Source organism: Leucopleurus acutus (assembly GCF_964270905.1).
Source record: "Leucopleurus acutus genome assembly, chromosome: 11".
Lineage (NCBI taxonomy): Eukaryota > Metazoa > Chordata > Mammalia > Artiodactyla > Delphinidae > Leucopleurus > Leucopleurus acutus.
Window position 1 is genome coordinate 70,370,280 of NC_139152.1, and position 26,325 is coordinate 70,396,604.

Sequence of the window (26,325 nt, forward strand, 5' to 3'; positions counted from 1 at the left end):
CAACATTGAAGTAGGTCAGAAAGAAGCCATTCAAATTATGTTGACAACAGCACCATATCTCCTACCGTTGTTTCTGAGTCCTGACTGTGGTTAGAGCTGATACCAGTGTCCGAGTCTGTGTCATTTGAATACATGTTAAATACTCTTTGAGTAAAAGGAGGAACCTCCCCACTGCTGGTAGGGACCTCAGATTCCTTTCCTCTGTTTTCCTTTAGCTGGCATTCATCTTTGTTGCTAATATGAAGGGAATTGAACTCCTTGGCCAGGAGCTCATATTCTTTAGCTTTCATCTGAAGCAATGAGTCACTGTATTTAATCTCTTTCTGGATGCCACTCAAGTAAGAGTGGATTTTCAAACCAGCTTTCATGCTTTTCTCCAAATCACACTTAACACTTTCTAAATTAGAGCCTTCAAGTTCACTTGCAGCTGCCCCTTCCGCATCTTCATTTATCTCTGTGCAAATACTTTTTACCTCTTGTTCTATTTCGGCAGAGAGCTTATCAATGAGTTTTCTATAATATGTTAGTCGTTCCTCCAGCTGTACAATTCCATCACTTTCTCTCAGGTCCTCCAGAATCTGGTTTTCATCATACTCCAAGCCTAGTTTTTGCTCAACTTCACCGAAACTGGGCATCAAATATGCATCCTGGACATAATTTTCTCCATCATTTTCTACCCGGTTGAGGTGGAATTTAGCTTCACACTTTTCAATTTCCAGATCCAGCTCTTTCATTCTCTTGACTTGTTGATGAATAGTATGATCCTGGGAAATAATCAGATGAACTAATGTCTCCATACTATCTCGCTCTTGGGAAACTGTGTCCTGCTTAATTTTAGCCAGTTTCCGGAAAGTTTTTCTGACTATTCTCTTCTGCTTATCTGGTGGTAACGTCTTCATGTAATTTGCTGGGCTGAGCTCCCACAGTTTTTCTGTGTTTTGCATTAATTTGGCTTCAGCTGTCCGCCACAAGGGAACTGGAAGAAAAGCATCTGCTTTAACCAAAACAAACTGCATATTAGGCTGCTCATCTCCCCATGCTTTCCAAAGCTTCAGGATTCTTGTTAGTGGGGGAAGAACCCGTTCAGAGCCTCTCCACTTTTCTATGATACAGTAATCACTGGGCTTCCCCAGAAGAAATCGTTTCTCTCCAAACGTAGTCTCGTGTTCCTCAAGCAAAGCCTGGATGATGTCAGCAGAGGTGGTGCGTTTGGTTAGCCCACAGACAATCTTCTCTTCTTGGCAAACCCAAACCACAATTTCTTTCTCTTCTGAATCCATGTCTTTAGTTGGAGATCTGAAAGAAAAACAAAGTACATTATATTACTGTCATCACCTGTGTAAACTCAGAAAGATGATTTAACTTTAATACCCTTTCTAGATTTTACCATTAATGAGAGATGCATTTTGAGGTTGAGACTACATAAGAATCAGAAGTTTTATGGCAAGAAAAAAAAAGTTAAGACCATGAAAGATATCTTAATTTCCTTTTTAATTCCTAGTGGGCTCTGGAAAGAGCAAATTGTCATCAAAGACAACGGAGGCTATTTTATCCTTAGAAGTCAGCCACAATATAACTACAGTTAGAACTGGCAGAGTTAAGACAAGAATCAAAGTGGAGATTAATGAGAAGTAGAATAAGACTGTTTTGCTGGAGCCTTAGGACTGGGGAATAACCATGGAAGCATAAGTAGGATGTTATTAAAGTCATAGAGTTGAAAATAGTCCATTACTGAAATTAGTGATTATTTAATTCTATGAGTATTTATTGTATGCCAGCCATGTGCCAGACATATCAGAAGATGCTAAACATACAGCAATAAGCAAGGGAGACAAGGACACAGACATAAATGTGTAATTAATATAATATCAGATAGTGGCAAATGCTAGGAAGAAAGTTAAACTGAATGAAGGGATAGAGAATTACTTAAGGAGAGGTCTAGTTTATTTAAAGAGCTTAGGAGAGACTTCTCTAAGAAGGTGACGTTTGAATAGGAACATAAATTCACACAGTTAGCAGTGACGCAAGTGAAGATTCAACCCAAGGAAGAAAGCTGGCTCCAGAGTATACTTCTAACAGATACACTATAAAAACAAGTTTACAAGTTCGATGGTTTAGACGTGTGGATTAAATTGGAAAAAAATCATTACTTCTAAAAGAGGAACTTTATAACATAAATTCGCTTTTGATAGCAATGGAACCATAGCACCTCATTAGAGCACCCAACTGGTCAAGGAAGGACTTTTCCCAATGGTCGGCCATGGAGAAAAGCATGTGGAAATGTGTTACCTTCTGTGCCTTTTGCTTATTAATCTTGTTCCTGCTTCGATGCAGTAATAAAGGATTTTGACTGGCCTGGATGCCTCCCTTAGCTGACAAAACTCTCATGTATATAAAAGCCCTACTGCTATCTCCTTAGAGTAATTCCTACATCCTGTTCCACTTTCTGGCTCGGGAAACATCAGTTCTGGGTCTGTAGCTAAGGATGACACATGAGTTATAAAGGCTTCAGCTCTACACTGCAGCTGTGAAGACTGGGAAGCAGGGATCAGGGAGTCCTTATGTATACTAGAATAATAATAAGGACATACATGACAATTCCCCAATACTTCCAGGATCCCCGCTCTAATTGGGATTCTCTTGTTTTGGAAGGAGCAAATTCTTATATATTACAGCTTCCACTAGAGATCTGCTAGTTTTCAGCTCATGTGGATTATGTAACACTGACCGTCATTATGCACAATCAAGAAAGATATTATTATTTCCATATGACATATGAGAAAATTAGTGCCTTTATTGATAGCCTCACAGTCCAACTGGTTCCAAACCCCTTTTTTTAAAAAGTCTACTCTAAATGTCCTTGTATTTTTTTGAGTCAGTTATTTTCTAAATATTTTGAGGAATTTTTACAACCATCATTCAAACCAGTAATTTTCAAAAACTTCTGCCACTTGACTGAGCATGTTTAAAAGTAATGACCATTCTTTATTGAATGTAGGCAATAAATCTTCCTACCTAGTATAAACTTCATCATGTTTAATTCTACTTTGTAGCAGGCTTAGGATTTTGAAAACTGTGTTTATTTTATAGTGTGGCTCCAATTGAGTTTCTGTTCATTCATTCATTTGACAAATATTTGCCGAGCACCTCCTCTGTGTTTGACACTGTCATGGAAATGTGGATCATAGAAAGACTTGTATGATTTATTAGACAGTATCCCTGGCTAATTGTGGGAAACACTGCTTGGGTTGGGAAGGAAACACTTACGTGTCAGTTCTAGTGCTAAGTTTCTTATTACATCAACAGTTCCCAAATGTTAGACTGATGACCCCTGGTATTATTTCATTAAAAAAATTAGAAATACATAAAAGATGCAAAATAAATATTAAAAATAAACCAATTTAGGAATCTTATAGAATCACTACTTTTTCAAAATAATTGTTTTCATTTGGTCCCAGATCCATGTAAACCTAGTCATCTGATATAAGTAAGGAATTTAATTCTAGAGCTGGGACTAAATAAAATGCTCCCTTCCCAACCTTTGAAAGTTTACTATCTAGTATAAGTAATGACATCCCCAAACACATATATAACAAAGGTTAAAAATACAAACTTAACGCTAGATAATTTGGTTTGTTATGTAATATAATGTAACAAACTTCTTACCTAATGATTCAAATTTAGCAGTTGAGACATATAACCTCCAATTCTAATGCAACAAAATAAAAATAAACATCCATTGCATGACTTAGTGTTTGTTTTGTTTTGCTCTGCTTTGCTTCTGTGTATGTTTATTGGAAGGAAGGGACAGATTTTTACTGGATCTTAAACTTCCCAGAGAACATACTATAACCACATAAAGACTGAAAAATCATAAAGCTTTAATTCATATAATCGCATATTCCAATAATTTACTTCTAGTTTCTATTTTTATCCGTGTTTTAGTTCCATTTATAAATAACTTCATTGTTGATCTGATTAATATTTTTTTTTCTTTTCATATTTTACCTTTGCTCACTCAATGTTACTTAATGGTGCAAATTAAATTTTTTTTCTGTATATTGGAATATGTTTGTTGATAATTACTATTTCCAATCCAACAAAGTTACTTTTATTTTAGAAATTTCTTGGCTTGCAGCATTCTTGATTTTACTTATGTACATGGTAGTTACTAATATCATCCCCATTTTACAGATAAGGCAACTGAGATAAAGACAGGGTAAGTAGCTTGCCTAAAGTCACAAAGCTAGAAAGTAGAAATGTTCCTTCCAACTCTGGCTTTAGATGTTAACCTACAACTAATCCCTGAAAATAAATTACAATAGCCATTATGACTACCCACTCACAAATATTTCCCAATTTGTGAACTGATTACATTTCAAATGTGATTTTTTTAAATTACTTGAAACTCAGTGCATTTTTCCTATAAAATTAAAATTCCACCTTATATAATCAATGAAATCCCCATTTTGAATGCTTTTAGGTAAAGTATAAATTTGGTTCCTTCAACTCTATCATTCTTTTCTTTTTCAACACCCAGTATAAAGGCAAGTATTGAGAGAGTCCCATGTATCTGATTCTGTAGTATTAAAGGAGTAGAGACAAAGAGATTCTCAGCAGATGTAAGGTTAACATGGATGGAGGTTGCAGGAGTGGTTCTCTCTAGATACTACTGGAGAAAGTAACAGCAGGTGGACATTGAGATAGGAGGCTATATAGGAATATGATAGCTGTTCACAAGTATAGGTTATTTACAGTGCAGCTGGCTACAAATTGGGAACTGCTTGGATTAGAGGATTCAAAATTTATAACTTCTATGTTACATTATAAGGTAAAAGCATTTACCTAAAACTACTACGTTAATCAAAATAAAGTAATTACCACACTGACATTTAATTCACACCAGTTTAAATTTTTAGGTTAATTTGCTAAATGTTCATGTATACAATTCGAAAGTAGATATGAAAGTTGATAAGCCAGAATTTAATCAGGTCATGGTTTCATATAGCAAGGATATTTTCTTTAACATCCACTTCAGGGAGGCAGAAACAAAGGAGACATAAAGTGTTTTAAAATGCCTTGCATAATGTTACGTAGGGTACCTCAAATTTTGCTCATGATCAAAACACACAAAAACCAATAAAGCTTAAGAAATTTTACCATGAAATAGTATTAACAATTGAATAAGATTATGGCTGTGTTTTGTCTTGATTTGAACTAGTTTATTTCAAGAATGGTTCATAAGAAAAGAGAAAATGCTCTTGATATCTAAACTGTGACTCCCACCAACACATAACTGTTGTACCGAATCATCTTTAACTACGCTTTAGTCATTGGAAACTGAATTAAAAGTAATTTGAAACACTGTTCAACAGGTTTTACTACACATTCTAAATATATATTATACTACATCTATGATTATGTAGTATACATTATGACATTTCTCATGCACATACTTTTAAAAATTGTGTATGTATTTAAACACTTCATTAAATTTGATAATATTAATATATCCTAAGATTCTCATGGAAGAATTGTCTTGTTGCTTAGCATGCTCTGTTTAATTTATTTTAAAATAGTTTATAATCACAAAATGTTTGAAAATTATTTACATATACAGAAGAAAATAAAAAACATTCATAATGCTACAGTATCCATTTTTATCTAATGCTTTAAATTCTTTTTTTTCCCTCTGAAACATTAACAAGATTTATTTGTGAAGATTTGCAAAATAGATATGGTGGGAACAATCCTTGATATTTTAAAATATATTTCATCTTAACTATCACTAATTCATTTTGAATTTTGATAAATCATTTTTTTCTACTCCCCTGTACCCTTCACTGTAATACTGCAGTATATATATATCTGACTCACATTTCTCACAAGATTGCTTCAAATATCAGATAAGTGAAAGGAAAAGAGTGCTTTAAAAATTGTGAAAAATGTACTGGCTAAATATAGGTTATTAACTCTAATGGTAAAATTACTGTTATTACTACTTAATGCAGAGAAGGGTATAGTGTTTTTAGTATTGTTATTCAGTGACTTTACTGAGCTTGCCACAGTAGTTAACAATATTATTTTATAAATATTTTCCAACCTATCCCACAATATTTGTTCACCTGCTTTGACTAGTCAATATTTTTGCAAGTACACTTCCAGTATAACACAACTGTTTAGCTAATAAGAGATGTTTAAAAAGATCATTAATATAATCTTTGGATCACAGATGAGATGAGAATGCTTTTAATCTTTCTCTGATTTATAGCTCTCTGATTCTGACTGAGTGTGTTAATGAAGCATATTACTCTGAAAATAAATATATACATATATTTATATATTTGATTATTCTTCTACGACTATTTCAGTATTCAGATTTTGCCTTTTTAGAGTATCTTCATCAGACAATTAAGAAAATTTATATGCCAAATGAAGCTCTTCAACAACGTGTGTCAACCTCACTTACAGGCACTTTTCCATATTTATTCTGAAATAGAGTGAAATATATGAGAATTTTTGTGAGAATTTTTGCATTTACTCTATTATCAATCAGGAACTTAAAAATATTTCTCCAGTGATAATTAGTTTTAATGCCACAAAAACACACAGAATTAAGATGAGTTGGCTAGGAATTACAAATGCAACATTCATACAATCAAATATTTCTTCAACAAACTTTCACTGAGTATGGTGCACAAAGCACTAGGGAATAAATCAACTATTTAAATCTGGAAGTCTTAAGATAAAGTATTAAATAGGATATTTTGATGTCAAATTTGAAGATCCCACAAAATAAGTACTTACAGAAAAAAGATTGTGTGAGGGCAGAGAAAAATAAAGGTAAATGGATAATATTTGGTTATCTTTATTCAGTTGTCCAGAAAGAATAAAAGGCATTGAAGTTGGGGCCCAGGAGAATAACTCAAAGAACAACATTTCTTCCTAGTATCTCAGACATTAAAGTTTAATTGAAATTTGATGTATAAAGCTTATCAGGACAAATATTTCATATTGACCCCTACTTTCAAAAAAATAAGAATCATCAAAATAAATTATTATTAATTAAGAATAATTACATTATGATATGCTTCTAAAACACAGTATATGAAAACTAGCAACCTACAGGTATTTATAGAAAATATTTGGATTTCTGAGTGCATCTTTCCTTAGAACCTATGTTATAATTCTTTGTTTCCTAAGCCAGCCTGCAAAGTATGATACTAACACAATCTAGCTGCCGTATATAGGAGTGATTCTGAAATGCTCTTATTGCTTGGCTCTCTGCAGAATCATATTCCATGCTTGGAAATCAAGAGTTACAACTTTTTCAGTTCCAAGCTATTGGTGGCACCTGTGTCTGCAAATAGTGATGCACAATTCTCCAACAGATTAAAGGATAAAGACCTGTGAAGCTTTGGGGGCATATCTGAATGTTGGCCCAATGCCCGAAGACAGTTCTGTGTTTCCTTTTTATTACCATTACCATTACCATTACTTATTATTTACCATTACTTACCATTACTTATTATTTACCATTACTTATTATTACCATTACTTATTATTTAAACTGAATACTCTCCTTATAAACCAGTTGTTCTCTACTAGGGGTGATTTTGCCCCCCAAGAGACATTTGGCAATGTGTGGGGACATTTTTTTTCACACTAGGGTCTGGGGGTGCCACTAGAATGGGCAGAGCAAAGAATGATCTAGACAAAATGTCAACAGTTGTGCTGTTGAGGAATCCTGATCCATATTTACAACAAAATATACTTTCATCACAGCTTTATCTATAGCCTTTTCTTCTTACATCTTCTGGAGAATCTATGAGTAAAATACATGAAAATAAAAATAACAAATAAGGGAGACATTTCCAATCTCAAGTAGACTAAAATAAACAATACAAGTTGGTATTCTACTTAATGGAATGCAAATGGAACTTTTTCTCCTTTCACCCCATAGCCAATCTTTATGCTTATTATTATTAATCTGCCTAACTGGACTTCCCTCTGTTAATCCCAGAGCTGGTCCTACGAATACTAATATTTGCATTAAGATGCTATAGAAACACAAATATTCAAAATAGGGTTAATTTTAGTTCAGGAAAAAACTTGCATTCACAGACTTCATTAAGAAATAGTAAATCTTCCTTCTTCATTAAGAATAGTATTTGAGGGCTTCCCTGCTGGCGCAGTGGTTGAGAGTCCGCCTGCCGATGCAGGGGACACGGGTTCGTGCCCCAGTCCGGGAAGATCCCACGTGCCGCAGAGCAGCTGGGCCCGTGAGCCATGGCCGCTGAGCCTGCGCGTCCGGAGCCTGTGCTCCGCAACGGGAGAGGCCACAACAGTGAGAGGCCCCAACAGTGAGAGGCCCGCATACCCCCCAAAAAAAAAAAAAAAATGTCAGTAAATAACACTTGGAATAGACTAACTCAACAATGCAAGGTTCAGAAATGATGATTAGGAATGGGAGCAATAAAACAGCAATAAAAGAAATTTGATTTCAGTATATTTATTGCAGGCTCAAATCTAACAATACCTTGTAGAAAGTCACATTGCTTTGAATAAAAGCATATAATTAATTAAAGAATAAAGATGGGTGATGATGAAGAGCAAGTTTACTGAATCATGTTCCATACCAAATGTTATAAACTGGTATTTGAATTTACAAACCCAGCTCTATACCAATTATGAAGTTTAAAATCCTGAGGATGCCACAAATAGTTTGGATGGTGAAGGTTTAAATTACATGTCACAGCTATTTTCGAACTAAAAGATCAAACTTCCAAATTTAATAGCATCTCTTCCCAATAATCAAAATTATCACAGTACAACTACAGTGAGTTTAGGTAATAAATTACTTAGCTTCACTATGATTATGTAAGAGAAAAATTTATATTTTGTGTACTATAATTGGCTTTTATTAAGAGAAAAGTAATGACCCAAACACGGAAATTTCAAGACAGAATTTGGTAAAGATAAAAGTTTAAATAAACGATTGACAAAAAAGTTCTACATAAATCAACTGAATCCATTCTAAGTTAGTTATCCCCCAAATAAATTGTCCTTTTGAATTATGGTACAACTTTTTATAACTGGATTCAACATTCATTTCTTAACAGAACTGTAGTTTTAGTAAATGTAAACAAATGCTGAGGGTAAAATGCTACAGAAAATAAGATGATCTCACGGGGGGAAAGTGGCGTGTGTGTTGTGTGTGTGTGATGAATTGGGAGATTGGGATTGACATCTATACACTAATATGTATAAAATGGATAACTAATAAGGAAAACAAAGTGCATCAAAATTTACTTATATAACTGTTCATCCAGCATTGTTTGTTATTAACAATCCAACAAGATCTACATTCATACACTGTAAAACTATTCATTTTGAAAAATTAAAAAGTATGTAAAAATTATATCATTTCTGTGTAAAAACGCTTGTATACACATCACACATTACACATAAAATGTATTAAAAAAGAAAGAATAAATACTAAGGGAGTAAATTTAAAAACAAAAAAGAAGATGATCTTTACGTTCAGAAATGTGTCATACATAGGAAGGAGAAAAGATATGTTTAGAGAGAAAGAGATTTTAAAAGTTCAAGACCGTCTTAAACATTATTGGAAATCATGAGATACATTCTGTATAAATATGCTACAAAATTTAAAGAATAAAAACAACAATTATCAAAGTTGAGTAATATTTAATAAACAATAATAAGACGCAGAAGTTGACCTCAGTGTCTTCAGTTCATTCTCAATTCCCATAACCCTTTGAAGAAAGTCAGATTAGGTAAAAGAGCCTCATGAGATTTCATTTGGGACAGGATGCCGATTTGGAGCTTGTCTGTAAGGAAGACCCTTTCAGATTTTTACTTAACATGATTATGTCTGGGCCTGGTAGTTGAGGAAAAGCTACTTGGAAAAAAATAGTAAGGCGACTAGGGAGAAGAACAATGGGATGTGTGTAAAAGGAGACATTAGGTAATAATAGCTCACATTTATTGAATGTTTAATATGTGCCAGACATTGTTCTAAGTGCTTTACACCTACTAACTCATATAATTTTTGTCACCTATCAGATAGGTCCTATAGTAAAATCCATTTCACAGATTAAAAAGCTGAGTCACAAGAGATTAAGGACTTGTTCAATACCACCCTCAGCTAATAAGTGGGGGAAAATAAGGATAATGTGGAACTAAGGAAAATAAGAATAATTTGGATAAATGAGTTAGAATTGAATCCACACTGAGGAACTCCCTATTGCCTAATACAATAATCAACATGTTTCATTAAGTTTTATCTCTGAAAACAAGATACCAAATCTGATTCAGATGTAGTAATTGGGCTTCCCTGGCGGCGCAGTGGTTGAGAGTCTGCCTGCCGATGCAGGGGACACAGGTTCATGTCCCGGTCCGGGAAGATCCCACATGCCGCGGAGCGGCTGGGCCCATGAGCCATGGCTGCTGAGCCTGCACGTCCGGAGCCTGTGCTCCGCAATGGGAGAGGCCACAGCAGTGAGAGGCCCGCGTACCGCAAAACAAAAAAACCTATTTTAAGTTTGTTTTGGCTATTTTATTTATTATTTTTTAATTTTTAAAAAATTTATTTTATTTATTTTTGGCTGCGTTGGGTCTTCATTGCTGCGCACGTGCTTTTCTCTGGTTGTGGCGAGTGCGGGCTACTCTTGGTTGTGGTGCGTGGGCTTCTCATTGCGGTGGCTTCTCTTGTTGCGGAGCACGGGCTCTAGGCGCGGCTTCATTAGTTGTGGCACATGGGCTCAGTAGTTGTGGCGGACGGGCTTAGTTGCTCCGTGGCATGTGGGATCATCCCGGACCAGGGCTTGAACCCACGTTCCCCGCACTGGCAGGTGGATTCTTAACCACTGCGCCACCAGGGAAGTCCCTTGTTTTGGCTATTTTCTGTACTTAAAAATTGATCACCTTAGGTACCCTGAAGGCATTTGATGTAAACCAAATATACTATTGATGGGATTCAAGACATGATACCCCAAAATATGGCACCTTGGTATACTGAATATGGTAAGCTGAAGGTGTTTTAGAAAATGGGAGAAACAGGAAGTTCACTTGGACTTTCCACCCAAGCCTCTCCCCTGAAACAGGTCCTAACACCCTCACTTGAGAGATACCCTTCCTATACCTGAAGGAAAGGAGTGTCCTTATCTCTGAAGACAAAGGGATGAGAAGAATCCAACCAAACAGGCCCTGCTAAATGTCTCCCAGTTTACTACGCTTACTTCATATCCTTTGACCTACCTACCACACTTCTCCATGAATGTCCACTCTTCACTAAACCTAGCATAAAACAACACAGGTTTAACCATTTTTTTAGGTCTTCATTTCCTTAGGAAGGCTCCTGTGTCATGCGAAACTTACGTTAAGTCAACTTGAATTCTTTTCTCCTGTTAGTCTGTTTTGGTCGGTTTAATTTTCAGAGCCAGTCAGGGACCTTAAGAGCGTCAAGAAAAACTTGTTATTCCTCTACACTGTGCATAAAATTAAAAAAAAAAAGAAAAACGATATTAAGTGACAATTTTGATTCCTTCTGTAAAGTACACACGCACAGACACACAACATAAAGTTTAAGCAAAATTAAAATTAATGAAGCAGGCAAATGGTGAGGAAACTCTCTGGCCCACAAGCTAACTCAGCTCTGGTTATTTTACACAGAGCATGGCACATGCCCTCTGAAGTAACATTTTTTTGAGATCACAGTACTGCAGTCTCAGGAAGATAATCACAGGGCGTGTCTGCCACAAATAATACAAGTCTTTCCTTAGGTCTCTATGAAAATCTGGATCACTGTTTTGATAGATGAAGCATGAAAATAATGCTATCAAATAATTTTCACGAAACACAGACTATTGACATTTTATTAAAACAGTTTTAAAATTGGAGTCCTTCAGAAAATTAATCACTCTATGAAAAATTGGGGCAGTCAAAAATTAAAACTACCTTGAAAATTAAAATTTTATACATATATACGCATAGAAAAAAAATCACTAGTTTTGTGCTCTACTAACACCAGTTTAATTTTCTAGGGAGTAATAATATAAGTCAGTCACGTAGGACAAGAAAAACCCTAGACATTCCATACCTGCAGGGTAGCTATAATACTGTACATAATTCCCATAAACAGAGAAAAGGGAAGGGAATATGTAAAGAATGTGTATTGGGGACTATGGGGGGGTTAAGTAAACTAAGCTCATAGCTCAGATTCCAGAAATTGATTATACTCAAAATGTAAATATTTAACATGTAGTATTTACTAGATGAAATGCTGAGAAAATATCTACTCTCATTGGAAATTCTAGGGCTAACTTCCAAGTGTTACCTGTTCCTGGCAAATACCTAAAGTTTCCTTATTGATTTATACTTTGTAAAGAAATATTTCATAATAACAAAGCATATTTATTAAAGGAAAGTTACCTAGCCTGAATATTTAGTTTAACGATAGCTGTAGTTATGTCAACTACTAACAGTTTTTCTTTTGGCAGCTAAGCCCGTAATTGGTTTTGCCTTCTTAGTGGAAGCTATTTCCTAATGATGGTGACTTTCAGCTTGTATCTGCCTGCAGCCACCTACTCTTCCCTCTCTAAATGTATTCTGAAATATGTTGGCAGATTTGAATGGCACTAGAAATATGTAAGAATTTGAATTATCCAGTAGGATAGCTGAAAATACAAGATGACCTCCTTTATCCCTGATTTCCATGTTCTGAACATACTCTATAATAAACAGTAATAAACTGTGACTTCCAATTGGAAGCTTCATCGAAAATAATCAGCTCTTCACATTAGTCACAGATCAATTACCTAAAGAACAACAAAAAATTAATAACTTTTAGGAACAAGAATATACCAGGGCCTGTCATGCCATTTTGTTAAGGAAAAGGAGCTACTTGAAAACATCACTGGTAAGAGAAAAATACTGGTCATCTACATCAAAAGTATCTTACATCCATTTACTTTCCCAAAGTTTTTAACTCTTTAATATGCTCTGAATTTCACGGCTTTCACCTCCTCTAGGACTTTGCTTCATAATTTATCCCTTCTTAAACTCATTTTATCTTCTACCTTTACTTCTGGGCCTTCCTGCTACCAGGTCACATTATAACAACCATCATTTGATCACATACACACCTCAACTATCTTCCCTTCACAGACTCAAATAATAACCCACAGTTACTTTCTCTAGTTTACCTCTTTCCAGGAACAATCACCATAAAGTGACTTCCACCCCCCACACACACACCCACAACAGAAATATTTCTTCCTAGGTTTATCAGAGATCTAACCTCCAAACCCAAGTGCCATTTTTGGAACTGATCTGCCTCGACCTCTTTGTAATATTATGCATTGTGACCTTTTCCTCCCGTTCTTGCAGCAGTCCATTCCTTGATTTCACTCTCCACGGCTCTTCCTTTCCCTTTCTAGCTTCCTCTCAGTTCTGACATGGGCCTTGCTTCCTCTGCATATTCAGTAAATGTAGGTGTCATGCAGGGGTGGCCACAAATTCTTTGTAGCTCCTTCCATTGAGAGATGGAGTCTGTTTCTTTTTGCTTGACTAGACCTTGGGACTAAGTATGGCCAATAGAATATGGTAAAAACCATGTGTGCGAGTTCTAGAGTCCAGGCTTCAAGAAACCTTGCAGCTTCTGTCTTCTTCTTCCTGTAATGCTGTCCTGAGACTGCTGTTTGATGAAAAAGCTTGAGATGAAAGACCACATCAAGAGAGAGAGAGACCAAGCCATCTCAGTTGTCCCATCGGAACCTAAGCCTTGACTAAGCCACTGCTCGTGAGATAGCCAAAGTAAAACTCAGAAGAACCACCCCAGTTTACTCAGAAAATCATAGCAAATAACACACTGTTGTTTTCAGCCACTAATTTTTATGGTGTCTTATTGCCAGTAAGTGATAACTGATACAATAGGCATCCCGCAGGTTTCTATGACTCATTTCTTGTCTCATTATATACACCTTATGGGTGACTGTAATATCACCCACAACTTTATCAACCAACTGAATGATGATAGTTCCCAAATTTACTTATTTTTTGCCTTGAGCTCCAGACCAATATTCCAAACTTTGTTTTGACATGTTTATTTGATCATTATGTTACTCACGGCCACCTCAAATTTGGCCCATCAAAACTAATTCACCATCCTCTCCTCTCATATCTCAAACTATTCCACCTCTTGATTTCCCATCTTACTAAATGTAATCACTATCTCCCCACCCTTTCTCTCAAGTTTGAAAACTGGGAGTCTTCCTAGATTCCTTTGTCTGTCTCATTCCCCTTTAACAACCAGTCCCCATGTCTGTTTTACTCTTTCTCCCAAATGTCTCAAATATACGCCCTCCTATCTATCACCACTACTACAATTCGGACAACTTCCAGTTTTACAATAAGTTACTGTAATAAGTTAGGACATATTATATTATGATAAACTCCTGCCCACTTCACATTTGTGCTCCATAATACTGTCAGGCTTCCCTTTTTAAACTGCAAATCTAGCTGTGTACCTTCCTTGTTTAAAATCTTTAAATGGTTTCCAAGTCCTGCATTTTCAATTTGTTTACCTTTCTTCCTCTCCCTCATCACCCCTCCCCTCTCTGTCTCTGTCTCTCTCTTACTCTCTCTTCTGTTCTCTGTTTCTCTCCTGCCTGTTCCTAGAATTCCTTCCATGATCTGATTCCTCCAACTGATAGCCAAGCACTCTGTAATAGACACCTTGAGCTAGCTATTCCTAACATCTTGCTGATCTCTGACAGATCTAATGTGAGAGTAACTGGCTGTCACTGTAACATCTATCACCCTATGAATTGCTAGACTGGATTGCACTGTATCTGCCATGCTTTTATTTTTCACTCTGGGCTTTTCCATAACCTATTTCCTTGGCTTGAAACACCTTTTTTCCCCTTTCTTCATCTAACTCTTACTCTGTTTCAAATGTTGCTTCCTCTAGGAAAATTCCCTTATCATCTCTGAATAACCCCATTCCCGCCACTCCAGATGGAAATGGATGCCCATTCTTGATGCTTCCACAGAACCCATTGTACATTGAGTGGTAGCATTTTCTACCTTCGTTTTTTGCTAGTTTGCCAGTCAGGTCCTGGACTGACTCTTTCATCTTTGAAGCCTAAGAGCCTAAGACAATAAATGTTAAATGTTCTTTTATTTTTTGGAGCATGAGAGGAGGAAGGGGGTTCGGGGGGAGGTATATAAAGGGAATTTTTCAGTCAACTAGGGCCTGGCGGTTACAACTATCCCACCATATATTTTTGTAAATAAAATTTTGTTTAAGTACAGTCATGCTCATTTAATTATGTACTGCCTGTGTCTGTTTTCACGCCACATTGACAGAGTTGAGTGGTTGAGACCGTGACATTATGGCTGGAATAACCTAAATATTTATTATGAGGCCTTTTACACAAAATGTTTGCCAACTCCTGACCTAGATGATTTACCTGCACCAAAAATCTAGATTTTGTTTAGTTAAATACTAAAATGTTATTTGAACTCCAATATCTATGTAATAGTTCTCTGTATTATTCTCTAGGGGACAAGAAAGTAAAAATAATGTGGTCTTTAAACAGAAGAATGTATGATCTCATGGAAGTCACGGCCTTGTTTGGAAGTAATTTCAACCAAAGGCAATGACTGAAGGCTCACTAAGAGGATGGCTGTGAAATGCTTCATGGAGAATGAGTGGGTTTAACATAGGATTAGTCAGCGTGAAGGCCTTGGCTGGGAAACCAGTGTGTTTTGCCTTTAAAGTCCCATTCCAGGTGCAGTGTGTTCCATATTAATCAGTCCCATATGGATGTCAGGAGGGCTGGCAGTAGGTTGGATGAAAGGCTGCTTTCACAGCGCAGTGTGTCCAAACACCAGGTGTTTGGAGGTGGAATATTTGGAAACATTCAAGTGACACCTTGAATTTTTTTACTCTAAACCCTGATGTTCTTCCCTCCCCCGAGTTACCCTTGCCATTTTTTCTGTTCTGTATGATAATGCAACTATATTCCTATTTACTCAGACCCCAAATTGTAGTTATCACTGAATCTTTTTTTCCATCCTGATACTTTCTATTGTCCCCATACACTCAGTTTTGAATTCCTATAAATTCCGCCTCTATAGTGACTCTTATAACTGTAATCTCTATCTGAAATTTCTTGTTCATTTATTGTTTCCTTACTGTCTGCCCGTCCACCACTGTACTATAAGCTCAATGAGAACAGAGACCTTGACTGCCTTTCTCATTGCTGTATTCCCAGCACCTAGAATAACATGTAGCACACATTATAAGGTAAATAAATATTTTTTGTTGAATACATGGACTTTATTATGATACTTTAAAATGCCTGCCTTGTATTTTAATTATTTACATATGTCTGTGTGTCTGCTAATCAACAAGTTCCTTAAAGTATGGTCCATATCTGATTCACATTTAATCTTAATAAAGCCCTCAAAGTATGAGGTTCATTTGATATTTCTGAATTTTTAAAAATCATCACATAACCAGTATCTTGCGTCCCCAAAAGGGAAATATATACAAGTAGATGCCCAACCTGATACGGTGGGATAGTTTAGAATGTTTTGTTTTAAGATGCTAAGGTAGATAAGAAAGCAATACTATAATATGCTCAGATATGTAAAGCACTATATAGCACAAGCTGCCAGCTTACTTAATTCTCTAAACTGTGACTACAGCAAGGTCTCCTAACTAAAAGTAGAACCACTAAAAACGATCATTTAAAAAAAAAATGACTTAGTCTAAGTTTCATGCCGATTATTAATAATTCTAGGAAAATGTTCTTTGACTTTCACTACTAGAGTAAAAGAACAAGCAGTCAAGAAATTAAAGCTAATACTTTGTGGTCCACTGCTGTAAAGTGGCTAACTTCCTGTGCTCTGAAAAAATATGAAATCTCAAAGGTCCAGTATAGCTTCATAAGTGCTTTTTCTAATGGCGCACAACTCTTTTCTTCATATGAGACTGTAGTTATTATATGTCTACTCCATGAAGACATCCATGGTTTTTCAATAGCACTTCTCATAGGTTCCACACAAATGTAATTTTATGCAGAGCTAAAAATAGGTATCTTCAGTTTCTACTATTGAGGACTGTGGTCTCCCCCAAACTGATGTGCTGCTGCTAGATCTTAAAGTACTCTCAGTTAATCATAACTGCAGGGAATTCCAGAAGGATTGACAAATGTCAGAGTAAATGAGGAGTGAATGAGTAACCAAAGGTATTGGAGATGGCTGTAAAATGTCTTAGTCATTGGTTGAGAACAGCAAGCATACACTGTGCAGTCCATCAATAAACCCCAGACACAAAATTCCTACCGATTATATACCATCATTAGTAAGAATAAAAATTTGTTGAAATTGGACCACTATCTGCATTAGTGGAATTAGCATTTAAAAGATCCACAAAATAGAAGAATAACTTAATTCTATAAGCTGATACACTGACTAGTTTAATAGGATTATTAGAACAAATAGCAGTCAATTACAGTTGACTGTAAGTCCATTACTGTTATATAAACACATCCTTAACATTTTTTTCAATTGTAAAATACTGTTCACCAACCAAGCAAGATTCTGGATTCTCACCAAACTGACCGTATTACTGCCTGCTTCCTGAATTCTTTTCTTTTGATTATCCTGAGTCATTCCTAGCTTTGTGTGCTTCAGCCCCTCCTACATCTTTCTGTACACCTTGTCGTGTTCCCTTCTCTTGTCCAAGCCTGTCCCCTAACTGTGGAAGTTTCATAAACACTATCTAATGTGATGATGCTCCATTTATTTTTCTTTATCTCCATTCACTTCTCTTATATACTTCTACTTAGAGTCAATCAAAAACATTTAGTGACACCTACTCTATAGAGGAACAGCCTTCCTAAGACATTATACTTTCATTTTATAAATTGTATTATAAATATAACTTTATTTACCCTGTCAACGGTAGTTCCCCATGGAAGAGTGATTTTTTTAAAAGTTCATGCATGAGATACTAAACTATAGTGCTCTTTTCTCAATTAGGAGTTTAATCCCTTAAGAATGAGGTGGTGTCTTTGCATGTTTGGTATAATACAAAACACAGAGTTTACCAGTCCTAAAGAAATAAAATAAAAAGATAGCTACTCCTAACATTCTTATATTTGTATTACTAAACTTAAAATTGTGCTTAGCAAACACTCAATAATTCTTAGATATTATAATTTATAAACTAATCATATGTCTTTATAATTGGAAATAAACACATTTGACTTTTACCGTAATGGTACCTTTCCTGGTGGAGGTTATGTGGCAATGCATCATGTTAGGTAAAATAAAATCACCAAAAAAATCCTTCTTTCAATTCTATTTTTTAAAGTTTTCTTGAAAAAAAGCAGGACAAGAGAATTAAATTCTACTCTGCAGAGGAAATTTTAAAACCACAGAAGCTTAGAGATGAAAGGGACCTTAAGTATCCAATTCAATCTCTCATATTTTTAGACAAAGATAACACTAAAATATTCAAATTATGTATCCTTTGTTCTTATCAAAAGTCCACAAAGACACATAAGGAACTGTCTCTTAAACTATGCTATGCATTGCAAAATCATTAATAGTCTCATAATTTTGCTCAGATGCGGTGTGAGGATTAAACATAAAAGCTGTCAGAATTGAAATGTTTCATCAAGATCCAAGGATAGTATTGCACAACATTTATAGACTCATTTCTAATTATATTCAGTAATTTATAATGTATCTCTTTGTATCCAGGGAGGAAAAGAGATCAGTGATGATCAGGAAAAGAGAACAGAAGTTCTAGTGAGTCAAGGTTGAGATTTTGAAGCCACAAATATCATGTTTAGGTATTAAAAACTTAGATATACTTCATAACATATTTAATCCAAGAGGCCTGAACAAGGAGTGAATATTTACTGAGCTGTTATTATGTCCTAGCACCATGCTAAATATTTATATATAATCAGATTTAATCCAAATTCTTGATGGTTTAGGATTAACTCTATTTTAGAGATGAGAAAACTAAATACTAAATAGGCCATACAGAGTAAGGGTTAAGAGCATGGATTCGAATTCTGTCTCTGCCACTTATTAACTGTTGCACTGCTCTGGGTCTTAATGGGCTTACATGTGAAATAGGAGAAGTAGTAGTACCTTCTTCACAGTGTAATTTTTTTTTTTTAAAGAAGATGTTGGGGGTAGGAGTTCATTAATTTATTCATTTATTTTTTTTGGCTGTGTTGGGTCTTCCTTTCTGTGCGAGGGCTTTCTCTAGTTGTGGCAAGTGGGGGCCACTGTTCATTGCGGTGCGCGGGCCTCTCACTATGGCGGCCTCTCGTTGCTGAGCACAGGCTCCAGACGCGCAGGCTCAGTAGCTGTGGCTCACGGGCCTAGTTGCTCCGCGACATGTGGGATCCTCCCAGACCAGGGCTCGAACCCGTGTCCCCTGCATTAGCAGGCAGATTCTCAACCACTGCGCCACCAGGGAAGCCCCACAGTGTAATTTTAAGTATTATGTAAATTACTTAGACCAGTGCACATAATAAGTGTTATAAGAAGTATTAGCAGAGGTGGATTTACCCTGAAGCTAATGAAGTTTAAGCATAAGGGCTTCCTCATTTGCACAGTCACATTCCGAGGCCCCATAACGACCTTAGTGATATTATTAATCAGAACTTTAAAGAGCAACTTATTTAATACCCATTAAATATGTCAGCATATTTAATACCTATTGCTCATTTTAAAGAGCAACCCCTTCAATTGTCAAACTTAAATTTGCCTTTGCTTGTTGTTATTATTGTTATCGTCGTATTAGAAAGATGAAATATTTGCCCCAGTGCATACAACTAGTAATGGCAAATCTGAGATCTGACCGAAAGTCTAGGTGACTAAAGAGCTGGAGTTCTTAACTAAGATAATTTTCTGCCTGTTTCTAGCATTTTCCCTTTGTCTTATAACTGTAATTATCTTATAGAAAGAGCATAAATCCTCCTTTCATGTGAGAAAATAAGTATTTCCCCAACTGTATTTCCCTCTTACCTCCAGAGAAGGAGGAAATGTTCCACATTCAACAGTGAGTGGGGTCTATAGTAGCCAACTACCATCATCCACCAAACCTCACTCACATACATACATGGTTGCATTCCAGGAGCATGAAAGGAAGTGAGAGCATCCCTAGAGAAGAATGAGTAACCCTGCACCTTGGTTTGTTCTCTACCAGAAGTCCAGTAAAGTCTCTTACAGCATCTATTTCTCAACTATGACCCTTAACCATTTGAAAGCAAGGAGTTAAGCCTAGAAGCAGGGGTGATGAGAGCTCAACCTTGAATTTATGGATTCATTCTTTAACTTACCCATGAGTCCATTCACTGCAAATGTACTGATTTACTACTCTGACACAAGTGCTTTATGGGGACCAGCTGTATTTGGAGAGTATATGTTGAATTCATTTGTTCAATCAACAAATATGTATTGAGCATCTACTCACTGTTTATCTAGAAAGAAACAAGATAGATGAGGTCCCTGATCTCACTGAGTGTATACTCAATTTTTTTATAGCTATCTTAAGTCACTTTACTTATAAAAACAGAGGGCATTCTAGCCTGCAGATATAAACCTTTGAGAATAATTTGCCTTGTTTGTCAGCATATTTAATACCCATTGCTCATTTTCATTCTTGAAATATTTTTCTTATCACTGCCAATGCTAAAATGTCTCCCCAAGGCTCTATTCCATTCATATAAGTAATGGTCACTGTTGGGTGACCATTCACATTACTAATCGCTTTAAATTACTATCAACAGATATGCAAACTTTCTCTAGAAGGTGTAGCCTTACAACAGGCTCCACAATAATTGAATCACAATCTATTTTAAAAAACCAAATAATTGACTCTTAAGAAATCAGTGTTGTATGTGTTATGTGTGTTTTGCCAAAAGGATGTCTTTTAAAACTCCTAAGCAAGTATACGTGAAAGAACATTAGCACACAGAAGTATGCTGAACTTTTTCCTTTCACATGTACTTGGTGCAGATGGCATTTTGCCTTATTTTAGAAAGCCAATATGCTAGGGACAAAGAGATCTCTTGTCAAGGACTGGAATACACATTCACCTGGAAGAGGTAAACTCATACTCCTACTTCAACTTTCTTTCATTTTTAGAACTAAAATCAAAAGAAGAGAGCCATACTTTTGTGAATTACCTAGAGCCATTATCAGATCTCCCAAACGACATACCAATCAAATAACATCAAAACTTTCTAAGTTATACAGTCCAGCTAATAAAGAGGCTATGTAAATAAAATTGTTAACCAGCTACAAACTTTTAAAAACTTTTTAAAAATCCTTAAGATTTTCACCTTGACATTCTTCATGAATTGATACGGTACATAATAAAACATCTTATGTAGTGGATTTTAAGTTGGGTTATAGTTTTTTTGAGTGACAATTCAAGATCTAACCTAGAGCTCAATTTCACCGCTGCCACTGCTCTCAGGATATTTTTGCCAGGGATAGAGCATTCCAATCATTGTTCCTAATGCGCTGTCTCTGTCAAGTAATAACTACTTAAGTTACCAGGTATTATCAGGGGAAATCTCTTTCAGGAACACCTGGGAACTAAAAAGATGTATGTACTCAAATATCCAGCATTTCTCAAGCCAATTTCAGGGCTCTTTCAAATATTTATTGGAGGTTAGACAAAACAATACAAGATAATTTCCTGTTCTGCAGAATTCATAAATTACCATACTTCTAATTACAAAGAGAAAACATCCAGCTTGCCAGCAACTTCTACCATGACCTCAAAACTCAATTCTTCCTTCTGATGAAGTAACTGCGGCATGAGGTGCTTAAGAGAGCAATATGAGGCACCTGGTTTTAAAACAACTTGGTTAGATATGTTCTAATTCATTCAAAAGCAAATGCAGATTTTATGTGTCAATTATACAACAATAGAGCTGTGTTATTTACTTCTAATAATTTTATTACAAATATATTTTTTGGAGACTTTTGATTTCAAGTTGATATTAGGACAATGCTTGTTATCACCTGTGATATAGGTATAGGAAAAGCCAAAAGAAAGCCAAGAGCTGACTGAATGGTACCTAACAATAATTATAAGGCCTTATTCACTAAATTAGATCCTTTCGTATTCATTGTTATTATCAATGAATCACCTGAAAGAACAATTCTGATTTTATATATCCAACGAACATATGAAATACTGCTTTAGTCTGGCAATTTTTTGCTCCTAGCAAGGTTTGGTTAAAAAGTCCAACCAATTTTCTGCCCTCAAATTTTATTAATTAAAACACCAAGGAATCGTAACTCACAACCGAGACTCCCCCAGATCTTTAAAGTGACATTCCACTTTTCTGAACTTATAAAAAAAAAATGTTGCTGATTGCTATTTAGAAGCATTAGCTTTTAAAGCAATCATTGTTTTGAAAATAGAACCTACAGATGGAACTTATGTGAATACTTGAATATGTTAATAATCTGAATTCAATTGTTGAATGACCATATGAATGTCGAGTAAATTCATGCTTCATTATTTCCTTCTTTGGGTTTTCTATGAGAAACAAAAGCCACCTAGTGACTTTTAGAAAATATTTTCAGAAACTTGAATAGCTTATTGAAAAGAAAATATCTAGACTCTCCAACGTTTTTATTCTTCACGTGAACATAAAGTTGCTTAAGAAGGTAGTTATCAATCTTTGGGATTCAGTCACAGAACATTTTATTATTATGGAACCAACGTAAACAATCCATCTCCTGAGACCAAAAGGTCTTCTGAAAATTGTACTCTTCCTATTAAATGTTATGAAAATTAGAAAATTTAAAAAAAATAATTCTGAGCATAAAGATTTTACATTGGCTCCATTTCTTTTATTTGCATGAAAGTTAGAAACGAAAAGCATCAGGGCAGGGGCCGGGTGGGATGAATTGGGAGATTGGGATTGACATATATACACTAATATGTATAAAATAGATAACTAATAAGAACCTGCTGTATAGCACAGGGAACTCCAGTTCGCCGTACAGTAGAAACTAACACAACATTGTCAAACAACTATACCCCAATAATAATAATAAAAAAAAAAGAAATGAAAAGCATAAAATGTTTGTGTGTCCAAATAAAATCATTTTGTGACCAAGTATTATTTTCAGATTTCCTGAAGACTGTTTTCCAGATTTTTAAATCGAATGATTCTTAACATTTAGAAAATATTTTCTGGTAGGGGAGGATTAGCTTGGTGTCCAAATCCATATAATTATTTGTCCATCTCCCTGGTTTTTGGATTTTATCAAATATCAACCAATCCTTTATAAAGTATTCACTTTTATATAATACCAGCTGATCTCAGATGATGCTAGAGAATAAAATGATTACTGTGTTTTTGATTTGAATACAAATTATAATTTTAGTTTATAAAATTATATAAACAACTGTATTATATACGTCCATCACATACCAGGCACTGCCCTGGGAATTAGAACACAATGGGGACTAGACAGATATGGATGGCCCTGCCCTCCTTAACCTTTACAGTGTGTGTTTTCTAAAAGTTTTTTATGCCTCATACTTTGAAGTTTCATTTGTTTTCCATCCTGTCTCTAAAACTCTCAAATATCCATGTATTATGAGACTATTTACAGAGCTACCTTAGGACGTTCAATCTTGGGTGATAAATATTCTGAGTGAACAAAACTGAAAAGACAGAACAGGATGCAGAAAAGTTCAATAAACTTTCTCAAAATTTTATGATCTCAAAATCCTAATATTCCCTCGAAAAATCCTCATTTTTTCCTGCTGACAAAGATACAATTATATTCAAGTTGTTCTTTTAACTGTATAAATGTTATATCACAATGTATACAAATACATTGCTCAAATTTTTCCTTTACATTCTACAAGGAATTTTATACGATATATTTGAAGAATGCATTGGCTGTTATCAGATAACTGTTTTATCATCAATCGAAGAATGAATCTATCAAAGGATGAATCACTTGTCATTTAAGGAAAGTTATTGGTTTCTATATTTTGGAGTGGAATTATTTAAATCATTATGGAACCCAGGAAATGAAATTGATAAACTTAATCATGTAACTAAGTTTCCTCTGTAGTTTCACCTTTGTGAAGGTGAAAAAACAGACAAAACAAAAATATCTCATCTATATCAAAACTAAACCTTGAAAAAAACAAATATACATTAATTCTATTTCAACACACCATGTGGCTTATTTACTGCTTAGTTTGAAATACCCATATTTTTATGTCCCTAGCTACCCCTGTGGTTTAAGCAACCTTAAGGATTGGAAAAATACAAATCTTTAAAGGGAGGCACTCAGTTATTACAGCAACTCATGCACAGCCTCACTATTACCACTTTCGCCAAAACACACGTTCATAAAAAAGCATCACCTTCAGGAAGCACCATTCCATTTTGTCAGAGCAACTTAAAATACTATTAAGTTCCCCATCTTTTATTGTTTCCTTCCACTTTTTCATAATTTTGCATAGAAAAAATATTTTTAAAATGTTTGTATACTCACCTCCCTGAACAAAAGCTAGTTTTATGGGTAGAGTAGATTTTGCAGTGGCAAATTAAGGCAACAAAAGTGGCCATATGAGAGAAACTCACAGGGGTGCATGCAGTTTTATTGCACTGTTATTTGGCGTACCAATGACAGAATTCTTGAATTAGTTAACACACACACACACAAATACACAACTCTGAACTACAGGGATAGTATTCAGAAAGATCACTATGCCAAAAACATAACTTGTTTTGTAATACCATGAACTTTCCTGAAGTAATTTTTTATATATTTTTACAGCATTTAAACAAACACACTTCAAAACCGATGCTACTGAAAAATCCTTTAAAAAGTAGGAAGGATTTTCTTTTGGTAAGGGGAGTTGTCTGAAATATTTTTTAATGCATCGACACTACGAAAATACAAGCCTATTTTTGATAACTATTACTACCATAGTTTTTAATACTACCCAGACATATTTCTTTATTTTAACATACAGTTTCATTAATTATCATAAATACCATATTCGTGACATATCAGATTATTAGAAAATAAAACAGGTTTAGGAAGTTTGATAGTATTGATTATTGCTGCTTTTGTTTCTTAAGCTAGTCAACTAAACCATAAAGACATTGGAATGAGGTAATAACAGAATTTTTCAAGTAGACATTCATGCCCAAAATAAAGTCTGGAGATTTACTTTAAAGTTGTACCACTATATTGTCATGCAGACCCTCTAAAATAATTGTATCATTTCCTACCATGTAATTGTATGCTTTTAAATTGACACTAAGTAAATTATGACAAGTACAAACAGGTGTGATTGAGAGAAGCGTTGTGGAAAAGCGCTTATGCCAAAACAAGTATGTTTAAAAAGTAAAGCCCGTGTCTACAATTAGCCTCACATTTTTTTAGGCATAAAAATGTAGCACTTGAGTTAATAAAATATTTAATAGGACTGATACACACATACTGACTCAAGAAAAATCTGTGTGTGTGTGTGTGAAATATGTTTATTTACACAATGGGCATTGCCGGCTTGAAAACAGCAAATCAAATCAAAGTAAAATAGTAATAATAAGGATTAAGAAGGACAGCTGTTTGAATCCTTTTTTAATGCCTAAAATCACCTAAATTTCTCAAAGATTTTTGAAGGAATGAGTTCACAAAAAGTTTCTCTACAGAGTATTTTCACTTTGGGAACTTTCCAGGTTTTAGGAATGCCCCACTCAAAAAGGGAGCCAAAGCATTGTTTCCGGATTGTATCAGCAGCTCTGTTTTTCTGTTCTAATTAGTGGCTAATAAATTCTAGTTATATCTTCAAAATGTTAACTCTTCCTATAATATACTAAAATTCTGTCTAAAGCAAAATAAAACTTGCCATCCCACTACTCTCAAATAGGCGAGGCAACAAACAAGAAGAAGGTGATGCTAGTGGTGGAAACCAGAAGTGGCCAAAGGGAGAAAAAAGGAGTCAAAATAATCATTCTTTATTTTCAGAGATCCTTGAACTGGTCACTGCAATCATTGTTACTGGAACAATATCCTCACCAGTTGAGTGTACACGCTAGCCCTAACTCCCTAGAGCTTTGTTCCCCAGGAGCAATTTTCATCAGAATCTAACTGCAACAAAACACATACTTTCACAACAGAAGCTCCCGAATACACACACGCTGGACTTTACCTGTTTTTATGCCGAGTCTTCAGCAAGTTCCTTCCAAAGGGAGCCAT

The 26,325-nt window shown here is 35.3% G+C and overlaps 1 protein-coding gene across 1 annotated transcript; it reads right to left on the reverse strand.

Annotated features, from left to right (window-relative positions):
- Window positions 1–26,325, reverse strand: RASSF9 (Ras association domain family member 9; the record flags this gene model as incomplete). Its single annotated transcript, XM_082849556.1, has 2 exons — window positions 1–1,296; window positions 26,279–26,325. The coding sequence occupies 2 exons, from the start codon at window positions 26,323–26,325 to the stop codon at window positions 36–38; spliced, it is 1,308 nt and encodes a 435-aa protein (XP_082705682.1). The 3' UTR covers window positions 1–35.